The sequence below is a fragment of the Pogoniulus pusillus genome, chromosome 37 (genome assembly GCF_015220805.1).
Source record: "Pogoniulus pusillus isolate bPogPus1 chromosome 37, bPogPus1.pri, whole genome shotgun sequence".
In the NCBI taxonomy this organism is placed as follows: domain Eukaryota; kingdom Metazoa; phylum Chordata; class Aves; order Piciformes; family Lybiidae; genus Pogoniulus; species Pogoniulus pusillus.
The window spans coordinates 2,354,811-2,373,492 of NC_087300.1; the positions used below are offsets into that span (position 1 = coordinate 2,354,811).

General features: G+C 49.2%; 1 protein-coding gene across 4 annotated transcripts in view; it reads left to right on the top strand.

The window, feature by feature from the left end:
- KPNA6 (karyopherin subunit alpha 6) overlaps positions 1 to 18,318 on the top strand; it is a 28,641-nt gene extending 10,323 nt beyond the window's left edge. For 3 of the 4 annotated variants that reach the window (XM_064172376.1, XM_064172379.1, XM_064172380.1), the window contains exons 2-14: positions 4,540 to 4,673; positions 5,406 to 5,501; positions 6,144 to 6,243; positions 6,477 to 6,571; positions 8,207 to 8,338; positions 8,568 to 8,656; positions 9,652 to 9,751; positions 10,727 to 10,890; positions 11,398 to 11,476; positions 11,564 to 11,689; positions 13,042 to 13,169; positions 14,148 to 14,326; positions 16,313 to 18,318. In XM_064172376.1, coding sequence (XP_064028446.1) covers positions 4,540 to 4,673; positions 5,406 to 5,501; positions 6,144 to 6,243; positions 6,477 to 6,571; positions 8,207 to 8,338; positions 8,568 to 8,656; positions 9,652 to 9,751; positions 10,727 to 10,890; positions 11,398 to 11,476; positions 11,564 to 11,689; positions 13,042 to 13,169; positions 14,148 to 14,326; positions 16,313 to 16,497 — 1,607 coding nt within the window. In that variant the 3' untranslated portion in view covers positions 16,498 to 18,318. Of the gene's footprint in view, positions 1 to 322; positions 419 to 4,539; positions 4,674 to 5,405; positions 5,502 to 6,143; positions 6,244 to 6,476; positions 6,572 to 8,206; positions 8,339 to 8,567; positions 8,657 to 9,651; positions 9,752 to 10,726; positions 10,891 to 11,397; positions 11,477 to 11,563; positions 11,690 to 13,041; positions 13,170 to 14,147; positions 14,327 to 16,312 lie in introns of those variants that run through there. The other variant, XM_064172377.1, reaches the window with a different exon arrangement.
- Positions 18,319 to 18,682: the final 364 nt, after the last annotated feature.

An 18,682-nucleotide genomic window follows, 5' to 3' on the forward strand; every position in this document is an offset into this window, starting at 1 on the left:
GTAGCAGTCCAAATGCACTGACATCACAGGTGGTTAAATACATTTTCTCAATCAAAATCTCTTTGTAGGTGACAGACCTTGCTCCTGTAGGATCAGACCTAAACCCAGAGAGCATTTGGGTTCTTTTAAAAGTCTTCTCAATTAGCTGCTTTTCAGTTAGTAATAAAATTCTTCCCTCCTTTCTTGGCCTACAGTGCTGCTGGGAAGAGGGATGGACAAGTGAGAGCAGTTGCATGGTTCCTGTGATTCTCAGTCTCTGCTGTTATTTGCCATGTAAATGGTCAAATACCTTTTCAACCAGGGCAGCTTGGCTTCTGAACCTCTGAGAAATCAACTCAGGAAGACAATTCATGGTTTAATCCACACTTCCCAGTGCAGCTGGCAGCAAGGTGTAGTCCCAACAGCCCTGCTCAGCGTTGTAAGTAGGTTTCTCTCCTTGGTTTGATTGAGGATAGGCCTTATGAAATGGGGGGCTTAGAAAGGGGACTAAAAGTGAACTTCTGTAAGGCTCAACATCTTGCAAGGCCTTCTTTAATTTGCTTGCTTCAACCCTGCAGCCAATTTGGAGGCAATTACACCTCTTCCTTACTGGTCCCAGTGTGATGCTGGGGTTCCTTTTGTTTGCACCTTCTGGCCACTTGCAGTGCCCTGAGCACCTCACTGGGTAAAACTTTTCTAACCTGACCCTGCAATACTGCTGTTGCTGATCATAAATTGTAGTAAGTGGTTTCTTTTTAACTTCAGAGGTGCCAGCAAACTTGCACCTCTTCAAGTTTGGTGTTGTCTCTGGGGGAAAGCTGTCGGTTGCTGAGCTCCAGAACTTCTCCCAGCTCTGGACAGCCAAGGGGCAGGGCTGTTTGCTGGGGACAAAATCTCTGTTACAGTGGAAACGACCTGAGGAGCTTGAGTTCTGGTGAGATTGGTTCTTTAGAGGAATGTCCTCTTGATGTTTTGGTTGGGGAGGAGAATGCCCTCTTAGAAAGCAAGGGCTGACCTCACAGGCTCACAGGTTGCATTGGAGTCGAAGGGATCCTCGAAGGTCCCTGGGGACTCCTCCAGGGTGCCCAGGGCCACCTCAGGACTTGGCTTTTTCCCAATGCTTGGTGTCTTTACATTTGGGTTTTTTTTAAATCATAGATTTCTAAGTGTTTTGTTTCCTTTTCTGTCACATTTTCCACTTGTTTCCTCTTTCAACAGCAATAAAACGTTGGACATTTGTATGTTGTGTATGTTTTTCTCTTGGCTTGGCTGTGGGCTTTCTTAGCAGGAGGGCAGTAAGGTCTGAAGCTTCTCCAGCTGGCCTTGAGAGGGCTCCAGGGTGGCTGGAGGCAGTTGATAAGTCAGACTGAAACTCTCTGTAAGCAGTTGGCTTGAGGAGTGCATAGCTTGAAAGAGATAGGTGGAAGAAGTGGCCTCTGTAGCACTGCCTTTAGCAGGTGGAAGTAAACAAAGATACTGGTTTCCAGCAGACTTCTGGAGAAGGGTAGGTTGGTCTCAGGGTTAATGGCCATTGTGTATCACAATTGCTTCCCTCCTGTCCTGAGAGAGGCACAGATGTTAATCCAGTCCTTTGCATCATTAGTGGGAGACAGGAAGAGTTTGGGCTGTTGAAAAAGGAGTCGGCATGGTCAAAGCAGTGGGTTACAGCTGGAAGCAGCTGAGGAATCTGCATCCTCCTGTACTCAGGTCGTTGCCTGGCCCCGAGTGTCTTTAACTGTGTCAATTAGTGGTGTGGCACTTCCCTGGCTGGGAGGCAAAGCCACAAGTAATCAAGTTTGAAGTAGAGATGAAACAGCAAAATAAAGTGGGTCAGATACTGAATGCTTGCAGTAACCTGGTGGGGCAGAGGTGGCCTGCACAGGTCTGCTGTTAGTGGGAAATGAAGGCCTTGGGTTGCTCTGAGCTCTGTTGGGTTTTTGCCATGCAGACACTGGGAACCTTTCAACGTGTATGGGGGGGGAAAGTCCATCTGTGTTCATGCCATGATTGTAGAATCACAGAATGGCTCAGGTTGAAAGGGACCTGAAATCATTCCTGCCAACCTCCCTACCGTGGGCAGGGACACCTCTCAAGTAGACTCAGCTGCTGAGAGCCTCATCCAGTCTGGCCTTGAACACCTTTGAGGAGGATGGAGAACCTTCCTGGGCAGCCTGTTCCAGAATCTCACCAAGATGAGACAAGGGAAATAATTTCTCCTGCAAACCAAAGGAGGATTTAGCTGTGCACCAGCAGAACTGTTTGAGTAGAAAGCTTTGATGTGTGTCAAGTTGGGTCCAGGTTCTTTTTGGTACAGAAAAATCTATTCTTAAGCTTCCTAGAAACTTCCTAATGCTCCTAACTGCCATGAGCCCAGCTCAGGGTCACAGTCAAACTTGGAGCTTCTACCTCAGTGTTTGAGAACAGCTCTCACAAATCTGTTTCCCTGTTCTGTGCTTCTTCTTGTGTGTGTGGGCTTGGCTGGTGAGGAATATGTTACACTTTTCAGACTAGTGAATTTTAAACTGTAAATCAAAGTCTTTTAGGGAATTTGAGAGAGTCCAGGAGGGGTGGGGATGGACTCTGCTCTCAAGGGGCTGACCAAACCCATGAGATATCTTTATCCCTTCCCATTGCTCTAAAAAAAATGCTATATGTTTTGAGGCACAGCTTGTTCTTGGCTCTCTTCTTGCTTGCTTTTTTCCCCCTTTCTATCTCTCTGGCCTCGTCCTCTTCACCATTGTTTGGGTTGTTAAGAACACTGACTGGGAGCAGGGAGAGATAATATTGTGTTAGCTGGTAACAGCCCCTGGGCTTTTGTCCAGGGGGTTGGTTGAGCTGTTGTCTAGTTGGATGTGTATATATCTATCTGGATGTGTTTATTACCTTTTATGTTTAGCCTACTTTTGTAAATAATCATTTCATTTGACTTCAAAATCCTAAGTGGGAATTTACCTTTGAGGGGTTAGATCCCAAATTCTGTGTGGTGCAAAACCATCACAGGATAGAATCATACAATTGGTTTGGTTGGAAAAGACCTCTCTGAGTCCTCAGCTCCAGTCTAACCCTGCTCTCCCTCAGCTTCAAACCATTCCCTCTTGTCCTGTCTCCAGCACCTTCATGAAAAGTCCTTCTGCAGCCTTCCTGTAGGATCCCTTCAGCTATTGGCAGGCAGCTCTAAGGTCCCCCTGCAGCCTTTCTTCCCCAGACTGAACACCCCCAGCTCCCTCAGTCCTCATAGCAGAGGTGCTGGAGCTCTTGGCTCATCTTCATGGCCCTCCTCTGGATTCACTCCAACAGCTCTGTGCCCTTATGCTGAGGGCTTCAGAACTGGAGGTGGTGAGACTCTGGAACAGGTACCCAGGGAGGTTGTGGATGCCCCTCACTGGGAGTGTTGAAGGTCAGGTTGGATGAGGCCTTGAACAACTAAATCAACTTGGGAGACATCCCTGCCCATAGCAGTGAGGCTGGAGCAGATACTTGCAGTACTGTGTGCAGTTTTGGAGGACATGGAACTGTTGGAGCAAGTTCAGAGGAGGCCACAAAGATGCTCAGAGGGTTGCAGCAGCTCTGAGATGAGGACAGGCTGAGAGAGTTTGGGCTCTGCAGCCTGGAGAAGAGAAAGCTTCCAGGAGACCTTGGAGTGGCCTTCCAGTATCTGAAGATGGGCTACAGGAGAGCTGGAGAGGGACTATTGACAAGGTCTTGTCGTGACAGGACAAGGAGGAATGGGTTCAAACTGGCAGAGGAGAGATTGAAACTGGATGTTAGGAAGAAGTTCTTTACAGTGAGGGTGGTGAAGCTGTGATCTCTTCCAACCTAAGCCATTCTGTGATGATTCTTTGAAGATCACTGAGTCCAACCATCAGCCCAGCACTGCTGTCTTGGTTCTAGTTGAAATTTCCCAGAGCCCCAAAATGCAGCTAACAGAACCAATACAATTACAGGATGCCTTCCCCTCTGCCCCCTTTTGGAAATAAAGGAGTTAGATGCAGAGGAAGAAGGTAAAACACATCCAAATAAATAGTCTCACTTTGCTTGGGAAGTTAAAAGGGGAAAAAGCCTTTAACAGTAAATAGAAGGTAAGATGGAAGAGTTACAAAGAGGTGTAGGGAAGGGAAAAAACAAGATACAAAATGTGTATGTAAACAGCCAGCTCAATGGCAATGGATGGAGGCAGAGTCAGGAAGGGATTTGTCCACCACGTGGAAGAATGGCAACGTGGTAAAAAATGGGAGCAGCAGCAAGGAGGTGGTGGTAACAGGCAGGAAAGAGAGAGAGAAAGAGAGAGAGAAAGAGAGAAAGAGAGAGGAAGTTCCTCTGTTCTTATAGGGGCTAGACAGCAAGTGGGAGTGGGTTAACTACTACACCTGGGGTCAGGTTCAATACCACCCCCCAGGAGGGTTAAACCTTTACAAGCACCACGACCCTTAACCACGTCCCACAGTACCTTGTCTGCACCTTTCTCGAACACCTCCAGGGACTGTGACTCCACCTCCCTAGGCTAAGAGTAAAAGAGCAGAGAGCGACAGGAGCCCTGAGCCAGCTCTCTTCTCGTGGCAGAAACCATGGCGAGCCCTGCCAAGGACAACTACCGAATGAAGAGCTACAAGAACAAAGCCCTAAACCCCGAGGAGATGCGGCGGAGGAGGGAAGAGGAAGGCATTCAGCTGCGCAAACAGAAACGAGAGCAGCAGGTAACTGTCACCCTGCCTAGCTTGTGCACAGCTAAACACAGCCAGGATGGTGCTGCTGCCAGACTGCAGTCTTCAAGGAGCTGTGCATTGAGCTTTGTTGGCAATCCTCTTCTTTAGGGTTCCACTCTTCTAATCAAAGTTTTGCTGTTCTCTCTTTTCCTTTGGACCCCTCCAGCACCCAGCTCGCACTAAGAGCGCTCCAAGCACTTTGGCCTCGGGGTGCTGGAGGGTTTTGTTCACAGACCCTTGGTTTTAAAGGGTTTTGTGGTGTTCTTTCTTGATTGTTTTCTCAGTGGAGGAGGTTGTTTCCTCAAAGCAGGCAGAGCAAGGGCTGCACATGTTGGTTTGGTTTGGGTTTTTGTTGGCTTGGAGGTAAGAGGTGACTCCTGGGTGATGTGTGTGACTCAGCCTAGATGTAAATGAGACACTGACAGAGCAAACCAGCTGCTTCCTCCCCAGTGTGCCTGACTTGTTGGGTCAAATTCTGCACTTGCCTGTGCCAGTGTCTCAGGGACTTGGACATTTGCGTATCTGAAGGCAAGACTTAGCCTGTTTTATTGGTGGGGTTTCTATGCCAAGCTTGTCTTCAGAGTGCAGAGCTATTATTAATGGCTGCCTCCCTCTCTTGGCTGCCTTCAGCCTAACTGAAAATCTGAGGAACAAGAATATCTGGTTAGGAAGATGTCTTCATTGCTTTCTAACAATGACTCCTGTCTTTTGTTTCCTCACCAGCTCTTCAAAAGAAGAAATGTGGAGCTGATCAATGAAGATGCTTCCATGTTTGATAGTCTCCTTGTGGATTCTTATGTTAGTGCCACAACCTGTGGGGTAAGGTGCTTCTGGTTGGAGCTTGGTGGAGAGGGGAAAAGGTGCTTCTGGTTGGAGCTTGGTGGAGAGGGGGAAAGGTGCTTCTGGTTGGAGCCTGGTGGAGAGGGGGAAAGGTGCTTCTGGTTGGAGCTTGGTGGAGTTGGGGAAAGGTGCTTCTGGTTGGAGCTTGGTGGAGTTGGGGAAAGGTGCTTCTGGTTGGAGCTTGGTGGAGTTGGGGAAAGGTGCTTCTGGTTGGAGCTTGGTGGAGAGGGGGAAAGGTGCTTCTGGTTAGAGTTGTACAGTCAGATGGATTTTAGTGCTGTGGGCTGCCTGGAGCTGACAAACCTCAATGGCTTTCACAGATTCATAGACAAGTTAGGGTTGGAAGGAACCTTAAAGATCATCCAGTTCCAACCCTTCTGTCATGGGCAGGGTCATTCTCACTAGACCAGGTTGCTGTTTTGTTTGCTCACTGTTGAGAGTGCTGCAAGTGTTACTACAGCGAGCTGGAAAAGTCTGCCAGAAGTGAATAGCTGTGCTGGGATCTCAGAGTGTGACTCTTTGGCTGGCACAGCACAAACCCGTGGTGCCAAGGCTGTCACAACTGGGCTGCTTTACGTAACCTTGGTGTGAAACAGAACCATTGTTCTGTCTCCTTTGCAGGAGGGAGTGATCACAAGAGAGATGGTAGAGATGCTTTTCTCAGATGACCCTGATCTACAGCTAGCAACCACTCAGAAATTCAGGAAGCTACTCTCCAAAGGTAAAAATAGCTCCTCTCACCCCTGCTGAAGGATCTGTCATAGGCTTTTTTAGCCAGTGTGTGCTGTGTGCATGTTGGTGTCTGGAAGCTCAGCAGCTTTGAGCCTGGGGAGTGCCTGGAGAATTGTCCTGCTGAGTTGAGTGCCCCTCGAGATCACTCAGTGACCAGCTCATGTGTGTTACTCCTCTGCCTTAGGCTTCTGGCCTGTTTTTGACACTGCCTTCCTTTTGCAGAGCCCAACCCTCCAATAGATGAAGTGATCAACACTCAAGGAGTGGTGGACAGATTTGTTGAATTCCTGAAAAGAAGTGAAAATTGCACATTACAGGTAAAGGAGATTGGTCTGAGTTCTGGGTCCTGTAGCTTCACAGCTCAGCAAGGTAACCCATGGGTGCTGACAGGGAAAAAGGATGTCCTGAACCCTGAGGATGCAGGTTAGATGCAGAAGATGACAGAGGGGAGAAAAAGGGAATTACAGATTGCTGTGAATTAGATGCCTGGAAGAATGGTGGCAAAAATAACATGGCTCAACTGCTGCAGAAGAGGATTTGGCCTTCCTGTGTCTGATATGAGCTACTGGGGCCACAGTAAATGTGTGGGAGATAAAAAACCTCTGTTATTGGAGGCTTAAGTACAGGCCAAGAGCCTGTAAGAAAGGGGTTAGGTAGTGCTGGTCCTGCTGTGGGGCAGAGAGATGGACTAGATGGCTTCTTGAGATTCCTTCCAGCTTGGTAATGACTGTAGGCATTTTGCAGGGGTTAAAGATGCTTCCATACATGGAATTGGATGAGAGTTGATGACCACTTTCAACTATCTTCCTGCCCTCTGGCCCGAGGCTGTTTATGATAGAGGCTTACTTTGAAGAAGAACTGAATGGAAATCTGTTTTTAACCCAAAGGATGAGACAAAACCAAGGAACTTGCTGCTCAACTTCACTTGAACTCAGAGAATCGTTAGGGTTGGAAGGGACCTCTGCTCTGAGGTCCACGTGAACAAATGGCTGATCCTAGGAGAGCTGCTTCACATCTGCCACAGTCACACCACCTCTGGCTGGCATGGGGAAGCAAAATGCTCAAAGGCAGCACAAGACCTTGAGGCTTGTCTTGGTTCAGAGCTCTGGGCAGCAAAATCATAAAATCACAGAATTGCCAGGGCTGGAAGGGACCTCAAGGAGCATCCAGCTCCAATCCTCCTGCCATGGGCAGGGACACCTCAGACTAGATCAGGTTGTTCAGAGCCTCATCCAGCCTGGCCTTAAAGACCTCCAGGCTTGGGGCTTCCACTACCTCCCTGGGCAACCCATTCAGCATCTTACCACACTCATGCTGAAGAACTTCTTCCTAACATCCAGTCTGGATCTGTCCATTTCCAGCTTTGCTCCATTGCCCCCACTCCTATCACTACCTGACAGCCTAAAAAGTACCTCCCCAGCTTTCTTGTAGGCTCCCTTCACACACTGGAAGGCCACAATAAGGTTTCCTCAGAGCCTTCTCTCTTCCAACCCCATCTCTGACAGAGGTGCTCCAGCCCTCTGATAACTGACGGCCTCTGTGGTGTTAGATGACAGAGGGGGCTAGAGCTGGCTGATCTGAGAGAGGAAACTTTCGACTCTGGGTGAATTTATTCTCTCTGTGTCTTCCCTTGCTGGCAAATGGCTGTGTTGGTGAAATGATGAGGTGTGACTGACAGTGATGTCTTCACTTGCTAATCCTTTGAGCAGCTCCAACCTCTGAGCTGGCGTTTAGCAGATAGGACTCTTTTGACCGCTTAGGAGAAGGAAATGCTTTCTTCTGAGTGTTCAGATCTTCTGTGGTGCTGTGCTTTTATTTCTCTCTCAACCTCTTCAGTAAGTGGTTTAAAGAGATACAGCAGAAACTCAAATGGCAAATACTTTGTGAAATAAAGGATTCTTTTAGTCACCTTTTGGGGTTGTTTGTTTTGTCCTTTTATTTGCTCGTTTCAGTTCGAAGCAGCCTGGGCGCTGACGAACATCGCCTCGGGAACCTCCCAACAAACAAAAGTAGTGATCGAGGCTGGGGCAGTTCCTATATTTATAGAGCTGTTAAACTCTGACTTTGAGGATGTTCAAGAGCAGGTAAGTTTCTCTCTTACTTTGGGCTTAGGGAGATAACAGCAGTGGATTGCCCATGATGAAAACAGTGTTTAAAATGAGCCATCAGCGGCTTAACGACTGCCTTCAGCCCACAAATTGAAGTGGTGTTTGCCTGGAGTTAGGGGGAAATGCTTTCTTAGCACACTTAGACTTTTCTTCCTCTGTTCAGAAACTGTGTGAATGCTAAAACTGTGTTGCTGTTTCCTTTCAGGCTGTCTGGGCATTGGGGAACATTGCTGGAGACAGCTCTGTGTGTAGAGATTATGTCCTTAACTGCGCTATCCTTCCTCCCTTATTAATGTGAGTAGCCATGAATACTTGCCAGTAACACTTCTTGAAGTCCCATGGTGCTACAGCAGAGCAGTAGTTGAGCTGGGTGAAGAGATTTCCCCAGCCCTGTGTGGTGGGAATGTCTGGGAGTCAAACTGTTGGTGCCACATCAGCTGGCAGTTCAGACAAGCCCTTGATCCACATCAGCTGGCAGTTCAGACAAGCTCTCTGCTCCACAGAGTGGGACTTGGTAGCTAACATGCCTCCTCACAGCCCTCTCCCCTGCTCTGAAGCTGCAGTGGGTGCTGTTGCAGTGTGCTTGCCTTTCTTGAAGTCCCAGGGCTTGCTGTTTCCCTGTGTCACTCCAGATGCCTGCTCTGTGTGCTTATGCTATGGATTTCCAGTGCCTGTCTTGAGTGAGCTCCTCTAGGAGTGAGGAAAGGGAGCAGGTCTCTGAACCCCCATCTTGGCCTCTGCAGCTCTGAAGTGTGCTGCACACCCACCAGAGAGGCAGAAAATCTGTCAGGCCTGTGCAGAGTTCTCTATCCTGGCAAGCTGCTGCTTTGTCACAGGTGGCTTGGCTGTTACACTGCGTCCTGTCAGTCACCTCTCAGCAGCGATTGGAGCCCTCAGCCTTGAGGACTTGCTGCCCCCAGGGTTGAGAGGCAGCCAGTTTGTGCCAATTGGTCTCCAGTGAGGACCATCTCACCTCAGACAGTGGTGTGAGCATCTGCCTGGGCTGGATTTGAACTTGGAGCTGTGTTCTGCAACTCGTCCAGTGTGAAACTTGCCTTCCTGACCCGTGTCACTTGATGTTGTTAGGGGCAGTAGGTATTTAGCCTGAGAAGTCTTTGCATGCCACTTCTCTTCTTGCTTATTGAGAGGCTCCAGTGACAAGCAGCATGGCTTGAGCTGCAGCAGGTGGAAGAGTGGTTTGACTTCCTTGCAATCATACTAGTTTGTCTTTTGATTCCCTTGCTGGCTTCCACATCAAGGACTGTAATTCATGGTGATTGTCTCTTCAGGCTCCTTACAAAGTCCACCAGGTTGACAATGACACGAAATGCTGTCTGGGCCTTGTCAAACTTGTGCAGAGGGAAGAGTCCACCACCCGAATTTGATAAGGTGAGAAGCAAAGTCCTGCTGGCAGGCAGGTGACTGAGGGGATGGCACCCAGCTGAGATGTGTGTCTAAATCAGTTTTGGCTGTTGGGCTTCTCTAAGTGGTTCTGGGAGGGAACAGAGTGAGGTTCCTCCTGCTGAGGTTGGTCTCACTGCACAGCAGATGAGTGCCTGCTCAGATTTCTGCCTAGCTCAGCTGGCAGCTGAACCCCTCAAGTAAGGGCTGAGCCCAGGCCTTCCCTGCAAGGCAGCAACACCCTGGGCTTCTGTAAACCCTTTTGTTACAAACTCTGGAATCTTGAGACTGCTCAAATCCTGGCTAAAGGTTTGATTCTGAGACCTCTAAAAGGCTACAAAACAGGACTCCTGTGTCGGTGTGGGAGCTTTCTTTCCCTTTCCTGGTGTGTTGCTGGCAGTAACCAAAGGTTCTGCTGGGCTTCAGGTGTCTCCTCCTCCTTTGGAAGAAGAAAAAGGGCTTCAAATCAGTGTGGTTCACCTTCTGAAAGTGAAAGCTCAGGTGTCAAAGCTGGGAAGCTGTGGTGATGGATTGGATCTGAACCTAGTGTGAGTGTGAAACCACCTGGGTTGTTCAGAGGTGTAACTGCTGATGGTTGCTGCTCTGAATTCTGAGCTCTTCAGGGTTATTAAGAGTAAAAAAGAAAAAGCAAACAGTGCTCTTACTTCAGACCTGTAAGGAGCTTCCAGGGCAGAAGTGTGCACAGGTAGTGCTTGTCTCCAGAGTCTAGATTTGGTCCAAGAGGAAGAGGTGTAGTTTCAGTTTAGCAGCAAAGCTGCTGAGATGACTTAAGCCACTGTCACTCCGAGCTGTGTGAACCGGCAAGGAAGCTGCTGCCTTTGGGGAAGGGATCTGTGAACGTCCAAGACTTTTACCTCTGCAGTCAGCACAGCCACCTGGTGTCTGCTTGCGGACCTGCTGGTGGGTCCTCGGCAGACCCTGACCGACCTTCTGGTGTTGTAGGTGTCTCCTTGCCTGCCAGTCTTGTCCCGACTGCTGTTCAACAGCGACTCTGACTTGCTGGCAGATGCCTGCTGGGCTCTCTCCTACTTGTCAGATGGTCCCAACGAGAAAATTCAAGCAGTGATTGACTCGGGAGTGTGCCGGCGACTGGTGGAGCTGTTAATGTAAGTGTCTTGTCTTGCTGCTTCAGCCCAGTGAGGCTGAGCAGGGCTGCAAATCCAGACCCATCTGTGCACAGCTTTAGCTGATGGATACCTCAGGTGGTGGCTCTGGAGGGGCTGAAGCAGGCTGAGAGCTGTAGCTGAGAGGTTTTAATTTGCCAGATGAGTGTTTTCCAGTGCTGGGCTGCTTGTTCATTCTGTAGGAAGGGCTTCAGATGGGACTGACACAAGCCATCTGTGAAAGGGGAGTGAGGGTTGCAGAGTGTCTTCTGCTCTCAAACATCAAATACACTGATGGCAACCTTCAAAGGCCATCAAAGAATCTGACCTTTCTGCCAGGGGACTTGATGATCTCAAAGGTCTTTTCCAACCTGGTTAACTCTAAGTAAACAAGAGAGATGAGACAATGGGAGGAGAATCTTTGGAGCATCCCAGTGCGTGTGGATTTATTTTCATTCTGCCTTTTCTTTTGAGTTTATTGTTTGTCCTTGCACTGTTTCTTTCCTGCAGGCACAATGACTACAAAGTGGCCTCCCCAGCTCTGCGAGCCGTGGGCAACATTGTGACAGGAGATGACATCCAGACCCAGGTGAGGGGAACTGGGCTGTGTGCTAGGGAGATCATCTGGGGAAATACCTGATCCTGGTGACCTCATTTCTGCTTTCTTTCTCTAAAGGTGATTCTGAACTGTTCAGCTCTGCCTTGTCTCCTTCACTTATTAAGTAGTCCCAAGGAGTCAATCAGGAAAGAAGCTTGTTGGACCATATCTAACATCACAGCAGGAAACAGAGCACAAATACAGGTACAGCCTTCTCCACCCCACCTGTAACCATCCCACATTCCAAGCTCAGCACTGAGGATCTGCAGCTCTTTAGCACAGCTGACACTCACAGGCTGGATTTATTCACATCTCTTACTCTGCAGTAATTTGGAGCTCTGCTGCTCCCAGTCATCTGCTAAGCAAGGGCTGAAAAAAGAAAGCTTGTGAATTGTCCCAACAGACTGTCCTGGAATGAGTCCCACAGGCTGGATGGTTGGAGAACTGGGGAGGGGAAGCCTTCTCAAGTTCAGCAAGGGTGAAGGTAGGGTCCTGCACCTGAGCAGGAATAATCCCCTGCACCAGAGCAGGTGAGAGGTGCCCTGCTGCAAAGCAGCTCTGAGGAGAAGGACCTGGGAGTGCAGGGGCACAAAAAGCTGTCTGAGCCAGCAGTGTGCCCCTGTGGCCAAGAAGGCCAATGGCATCCTGGGACCATTAAGAAGAGTATGGCCAGCAGGTCAGGGAGCTTCTTCTCCCTCTCTGCTCTGCCCTGGTGAGGCCACACCTGGAGAACTGTGTCCAGTTCTGGGCTTCCCAATTCAAGAAAAGGAACTGCTGGGGAGAGTGCAGTGGAGGCTCTGAAGATGCTGAAGGGCTGGGAGCAGCTCTGAGGAGGAGGCTGAGAGCCTTGGGGGTGTTCAGCCTGGAGAAGAGCATCCCCAGAGGGGATCTGATCAATAGCTAAAGGGTGGAGGTCATGAGGATGGGGCTGGGCTCTTGTTGCTGGGCACCACTGGGAAGACAAGGGGCAAGGGACGCAAACTGCAGTCCAGGAGGCTCCATATGAACATGAGGAGAAACTCGTTTGGTGCGAGGGTGCTGGAGGCCTGGAGCAGGCTGCCCAAATAGCTTGTAGAGTCTCCTTCTCTGCAGAGATCTCAACCCCCCCCTTGGCCATTGTGATCCTGGGCAAGCTGCTGTGGGTGTCCTGCTTCAGCAGAGGGCTTGGCCTGGATGATCTCCAGAAGTCCCTTCCCACCTACCACGCTGGGATTCTGTGAAGAGGAGAAGAGATACAGCCCCAGTTTCTCCATGCTGTATTAGATACACCCATTTTGAAGTGCTGGAGTGTTAATTATCCTTTTCATGACCTACATCCAAAGGCAGCTGAGTGCTGAAGGCCTTGGTGCAGCTCTGCTGCAGGAGCAGGAATTGTCACTCTGCCGCTTAGGGGATCAAATATCTCCTGGTAATAGGATTTGGCTGAGGAATAGCTGAAGGCTACAGCTTGAAAAGTTCAGCAGTGGAAAAATGGAGGCAGAGGTTTCTTTCAGGAGCTGCACAGCCTTTTAGAAAGCAATTCAGCCTTCCTTTTCCTTTCCCTGCTCTCTCCCCAGGCAGTCATAGATGCAAACATTTTCCCGGTGCTGATAGAAATCCTGCAGAAGGCAGAGTTCCGCACGAGGAAAGAGGCAGCCTGGGCCATCACAAATGCAACGTCAGGAGGAACTCCTGAGCAGATCAGGTACTCCCTGTGCTCCCTCCCGTGGCTTGGTGGCTCTGCTGCCTGTCTTGCAGCCCCAGAATTTGGAGAAGCTTTGGGAGAGTACCTGAGACCCAGGCAGAGGTGTAGCTGGGTTGTAAATTGTTGCTCCCCTCTGGAACAAGTTCTTTACCAGGAGGGGAGTGGAACACTGGGGAGGTGGTTGGGGCCCTGTCCCTGCTGATATTCAAGGTAAGGCTCAACAAGGCTCTGGGAAACCTCATCTAGTTGAGGGTGCTCCTGCTGACTGCAGAGGGGCTTGGGCTAGATGACCTTTGGAGGTCCCTTTTGTATTGGTCTGATTTAAGCTTCCCAGAGAGTCAAATACCTAACAGAACAATGCAATAATAGGATGCTTTCCCCTCTTCCACTTTTGGAAAGAAAGGAATTAGGCTGTAGAGAGGAAAAAGGGGTAGAACAGCCAAAGAAGAGTCTTGCTTCCACTTGGGAGTTAAAAGAAAAACCTTTAACAACAAATAAAAGGTATTTAAGGTAAAGGGAGTTACAAAAATGGTGTAGGGAGGGGAAAGGAGGTACAAAATACACAACCAGATTGATGGCAGTGGATGGAGGTAGGTTCAGGAGGAGGTTGTCCACCATGTGGTGGGGTGGCCACGTGGCAAAAACAGGAGCAGCAGGAGCAAGGGTGGTGCTAGCAGGCAGGGAGGGAGGGCAAAGAGAAAGAGAATCAGGAATTCCTCTCTTTCTATAGGGGACCTAGAGAGGAGGTGGGAGTGGGCTGAGCACTACCCCTGGGGTCAGGTTCAGACCACCCTCAGGGAGTAGGCAGGTTCAGACCACCCCCAGGAGGGTTGACCCTTTACAGTGGATAAAATGAGTGGTGCAGACAGTGAACATATTTAAAAGTAACTCCTAGTTTTTTTTTGTTTGACTTCTTCTGAGGGGACAGAAGTGATGATTTTAGCTGCTGAGCATCTGCTGGTGGTGTTCTCTCCTCAGGTACTTGGTAAACTTGGGCTGTATCAAGCCTCTTTGTGACCTGCTGACTGTTATGGACTCCAAGATCGTTCAGGTGGCATTGAATGGGCTGGAGAACATCCTGAGGCTTGGGGAACAAGAGGCCAACCAGAGCAGGACAGGCATCAACCCCTACTGCAGCCTGATTGAGGAGGCCTACGGTAGGTTGTGGCTGGTGGCCTTGGTGCTGTTGACTTGAACAGCACAGGATGGATTGGAAGGTGTCTTGCTGGTTTGGGTGGCCAGCAGGGCAAGAGAGGGGAGTCCTTCCCCTTTGCTCTGGTGAGACCCCACCTCAAATACTGTCTCCAGTTCTGGTGTCCCCAGCATAATAAGGACACAGAACTGCTGGAGTGAGTCCAGAGGAGGCCACAAAGATGAGCCAAGAGCTGCAGCACTTCTGATAGGAGGACAGGCTGAGGGAGCTGGGGGTGTGCAGCCTAGAGGAGAGAAGACTCCAGGGGGACATTAGGGCTACCTTCCAGTAGCTAAAGGGATCCTACAGGAAGGCTGCAGGGGGACTTTCTGTGAGGATGTGTAGGGACAGGCCAAGGGGGAATGGTTTGTAGCTGAGGCAGAGCAGGGTTAGGCTGGAGCTGAAGAAGTTCTTCAGTAGTTCGGTGGTGAGACTTTGGAACAGGCTGCCCAGGGAGGCTGTGGAGGCCTCCTGCCTGAGGGTGTTGAGGCATTGAGCAGCTGAGTTGGGTTGAGGTGTCCTTGCTTGTGGCAGGGAGGTTGGAGCAGGTGATCTCTGAGGTTCCCTCCCACCTAAGCCGTTCTGTGTTTCTCTGCTGTTAAGGCCAATATCCACTCCAGCAGTTTGTCTTTTTTGACACTGGTGGACCATAGGAAGTAAAATCTCTCCCATTTCTGCTCCTGGAGGCCAAGCTGGTAATTGTGGCTCACATCAGCTGGCAGCAATCACAAATAAGCTAAGTAAAAAGTGACACTTCTGAGGGGCTGCAACTAAGATGATCTTTAAGATCCCTTCCAGCCCAAACCATTCTGATTCTATTCATAGTCTAAGGTTGCTGTAACTGTACCCAGCTGTACAGTGGAAATCCAGAAGGATTCAGCTTTTCCCAGAGAGACTGAATTTGGTGGAAGGTTTTTTTTTGTCCTGCTCCTAATGCTTTGAGGAGCAGTTCCTATTTTGGTCTAAAAATCCCTGTGTCTGATTTGCCCTCTCACTGACTGTTACACTTTGTGTCCTGATTCTCCCAGTAAGAATAATTCTTGAGATTCTTGTGCTTGGCTCTTTTCTGTTCAGCACTGGATTTAATTAGGGCAGCTAAAAGCCTTTGCTGCCCTTCTGGAGGCTACTGGGATGGGCTTTTCTTCCTTCCCCTCCCTACCCTCTAAACACTCAAGCTGTTAACAGTCAGTTGTTGTCATTTCACTGCAGGGAGCAGAACATCTGCCCTGCTTGTGTCAGCTAAAGCACCTACTGAAAAGGCTTCAGTGCTGCCTGGTGCAGCTGAAATCCCCAGAACTGAAGTCTCCAGCTGTGGAGCTGTTGGAGGGTAGGAGAGCCCTGCAGAGGGGACCTGGCAAGGCTGGATGGGTGGGCAGAGGCCAAGGGGATGAGATTGAACAAGGCCAAGTACAGAGTTCTACACTTTGTTCACAGCAAGCCCAAGCAGCACTACAGACTGGGGACAGAGTGGCTGAGAGCAGCCAGGCAGAGAGGAACCTGGGGGTGCTGAGAGAGAGGAGCTGAAGATGAGGCAGCAGTGCCCAGGTGGGCAGCAGAGACAATGGAGAGCTTGGAGCTCTCTTCCAACCTGCTTGATTCTACAATTCTCTGAACCTTCGTCAGCTCCAGTCTAACCTTCCTCTCCCTCAGCTTCATTCCCTGGAACCACTGAGTTTAGTCATCTCTGCTGCTCACAAAGTGCAGATCTAACAGACAGAGGCCTGGCAGGGAACTGGTGCAAGGCTTCAGCATGGATGTGGGACAGTGTAAATAGCAGCACCTCCCTGTCCTCAGAGGTGTTTAAGGCCAGGCTGGAATGGGGGCTCTGAGCAACCTCATCTAATGTGAGATGTCCTTGCCCATAGCAGGACGATCCTTGAAGTCCCTTCCAGCCCTGACAATTGATTCAATGTCCTTACATTCTACTCTTTTTTCCTTCCTTCCTTCCAAGGTTTGGATAAGATAGAATTCCTCCAGAGCCACGAGAACCAAGAGATCTACCAGAAGGCCTTTGACCTGATTGAGCACTACTTCGGCGTAGAAGATGACTCTGCTCTAGCCCCTGAGGTAGACGAGAACCAGCAGCAATTCATCTTCCAGCAACCTGAAGCTCCCATGGAAGGTTTCCAGCTATAATGTGCCTGGATTGGCTTCAAGAAAGAAGAAACCAACAAAACCCACAACAAAAAAAAAACCCAAAACCAAACCACCACGAACTTGCTGGAAAGGAACCTGGGAGCAGCTGCTGGTTCCATCCCCTCCTTGCAAACAGAAGGCTGAACACCCACTCCACCTGTTAGGAGACAAACATCTTCCTTCAAACAACTAGAAGCAGTGCTTTGTCCTCTGGGAGAAGGAGATGTTCTTCCACTGTATTCTTTTGGGTTGGTTGTTTTTTGCTGCTGCATTACAGTGTCCTTAAAGCAGGCATCTGGGTGGAGGAAGGACACTTGAGGTAACAGATATTTTTTTGCACCTCTTAGGGTGGTTGAGTTGATTCTTTTTTGTTGTCGTTGTCATCTTCTTTGTGGTGATCTCTTCCCAACTGTCACACTTCTTACCTCGGGTACTTTTGAGATGTCAGTGTTGGGGTAGGGGTGGGAGGGAAGAACACAAATAGACAACCTTAAGCATCCTGACAAGAATCATTCTGGAAGCCTGAGGTTGATCTATTTAATGAGTTCCCTTTTTTTGTTGTTGTTGTTTTTGAGTTCTCTTTTTTGGGTTGGGTTTTTTGTTTGTTTTTTTTTTGCACATGTTGCTCTTTATTAAAGACTCTCATTTGCCAAGAGCCAAGTTCTTTTTTAAACCCTGGCCTTTCTACAAGCCTCCTTTCAGTGGACAGCCCTGTTGAACTTGGGCCAAGTTCCCCTGCAATATACTGTAAATGGACAAAGAAATTGGGCAGGATTTTTCTCTCTTGATGGGGTGGGCAGAGGGAAGCTTCTTCCCCTGGTTTAACTTCTTTTTTTTTTGGGGGGGTGTAGTTGTTTTTTGTTTTGCTTTGGAAGAACTTAGTGATATTTACAAGCAGAAAACACAGAGAGGCACCAAGCCCTCCCCAAAATACTAACTCTGAAGAGGGGTGGTTTGAAACAGAAAGCACAGCTGCCCTTGCACAGGCTTTGTTTGCATTGCTACTGACCGAAGTCACCGAACTGTTGACATGGTGAAAACTCATCTTCATCTTTACTTGAAACATTGTTGGGTTGAGGTCTCTTTATTTTTGTTATCCCCCATCAGAACCTATTTTTGGGGTTGTTTTGTTTTGTTTTTTTTTTAGTTTCTTTTCTATTTGTTTTCCTGGCTTAGGAGGAGGAGGAGGAGGAGAAGGAGGAGCTGGCTCCACTCGCTCCACGGCGGTGTTGTGTGCGGTGTTCACTTTGGGTAATGCCAGGGCTTGGCTTTTCCAGGTTTGACCTCCTGCTCACAGTTTGGATCTGTGTACATTTTACTTAAAAAAAAAACCAAAAAAACAGACAAAAAAAAAAAAAGGAGGAAAAAAAAAAAAAAGAGTTAAATCTGAGTATTTTTTATATTATATATAGGTAGATATTTGTCTAATTGGGCTTCAGAGAAAGGAAATCCTATATGAAATTGCTGTAATTTAATGTAAATAGAGCACTGTGAGGCAGGGCAGGCCTGGAAACGATGGCTCCAGCTCACTTTGACTGGTTGTCCTGCTTCTCTTCCTCTCTTCACTCACGTACTGTATCAGCAAGCATAGAGTTGTCTTAAAACTCCTCTGCCAGGGTTGAGTTCATTGTAGCCAGCAGTTCATTAAACAGAAGCCGACGGGCTAGGCTCTGGAGAACAAAAACACTTGTGGGGTGTGGGGGAGAGCCTGGCTGCTGCTGTCTGGGGTGAGAGGCAAAGGGTGGTGCTCACCCAGCAGCCTGAGCTCTGGTTTGAACCCAATTGATTGTGAAATGAATAAACTCCATCTGTGCAGTTTGAGGTGTGGTTGTGGTGGGAGTCTCTGAGGGGGTGGCAATGGGGACAGCAGGTGGGTGCTGGGGTGGGAGAAGCTGCCTCAGACACCCCCCACTTGTTTCACTTGAGTGGTGGTGAAGGACTCTGCTGTGATTCTGTCCTTCAGAGGTGAGGAGAAGACTTGGTGGTGCCTCAGCTTGGGACTTTCCTGCACTGGAAAGGATGAGCCTAGCCCTGGGAAGGGCTGTACAAGGAAGGGAATGGCTGTGTACAGCAGGCCAGGAGCTGTGCACTCCATTGCCACCCCTGTGCAGAGCATGCCTGAGGCATGCACCAGGGCTGCTGCTCCACACCTGGCTGAGGATGGACCAGGTGGCCAAGAAGGCAA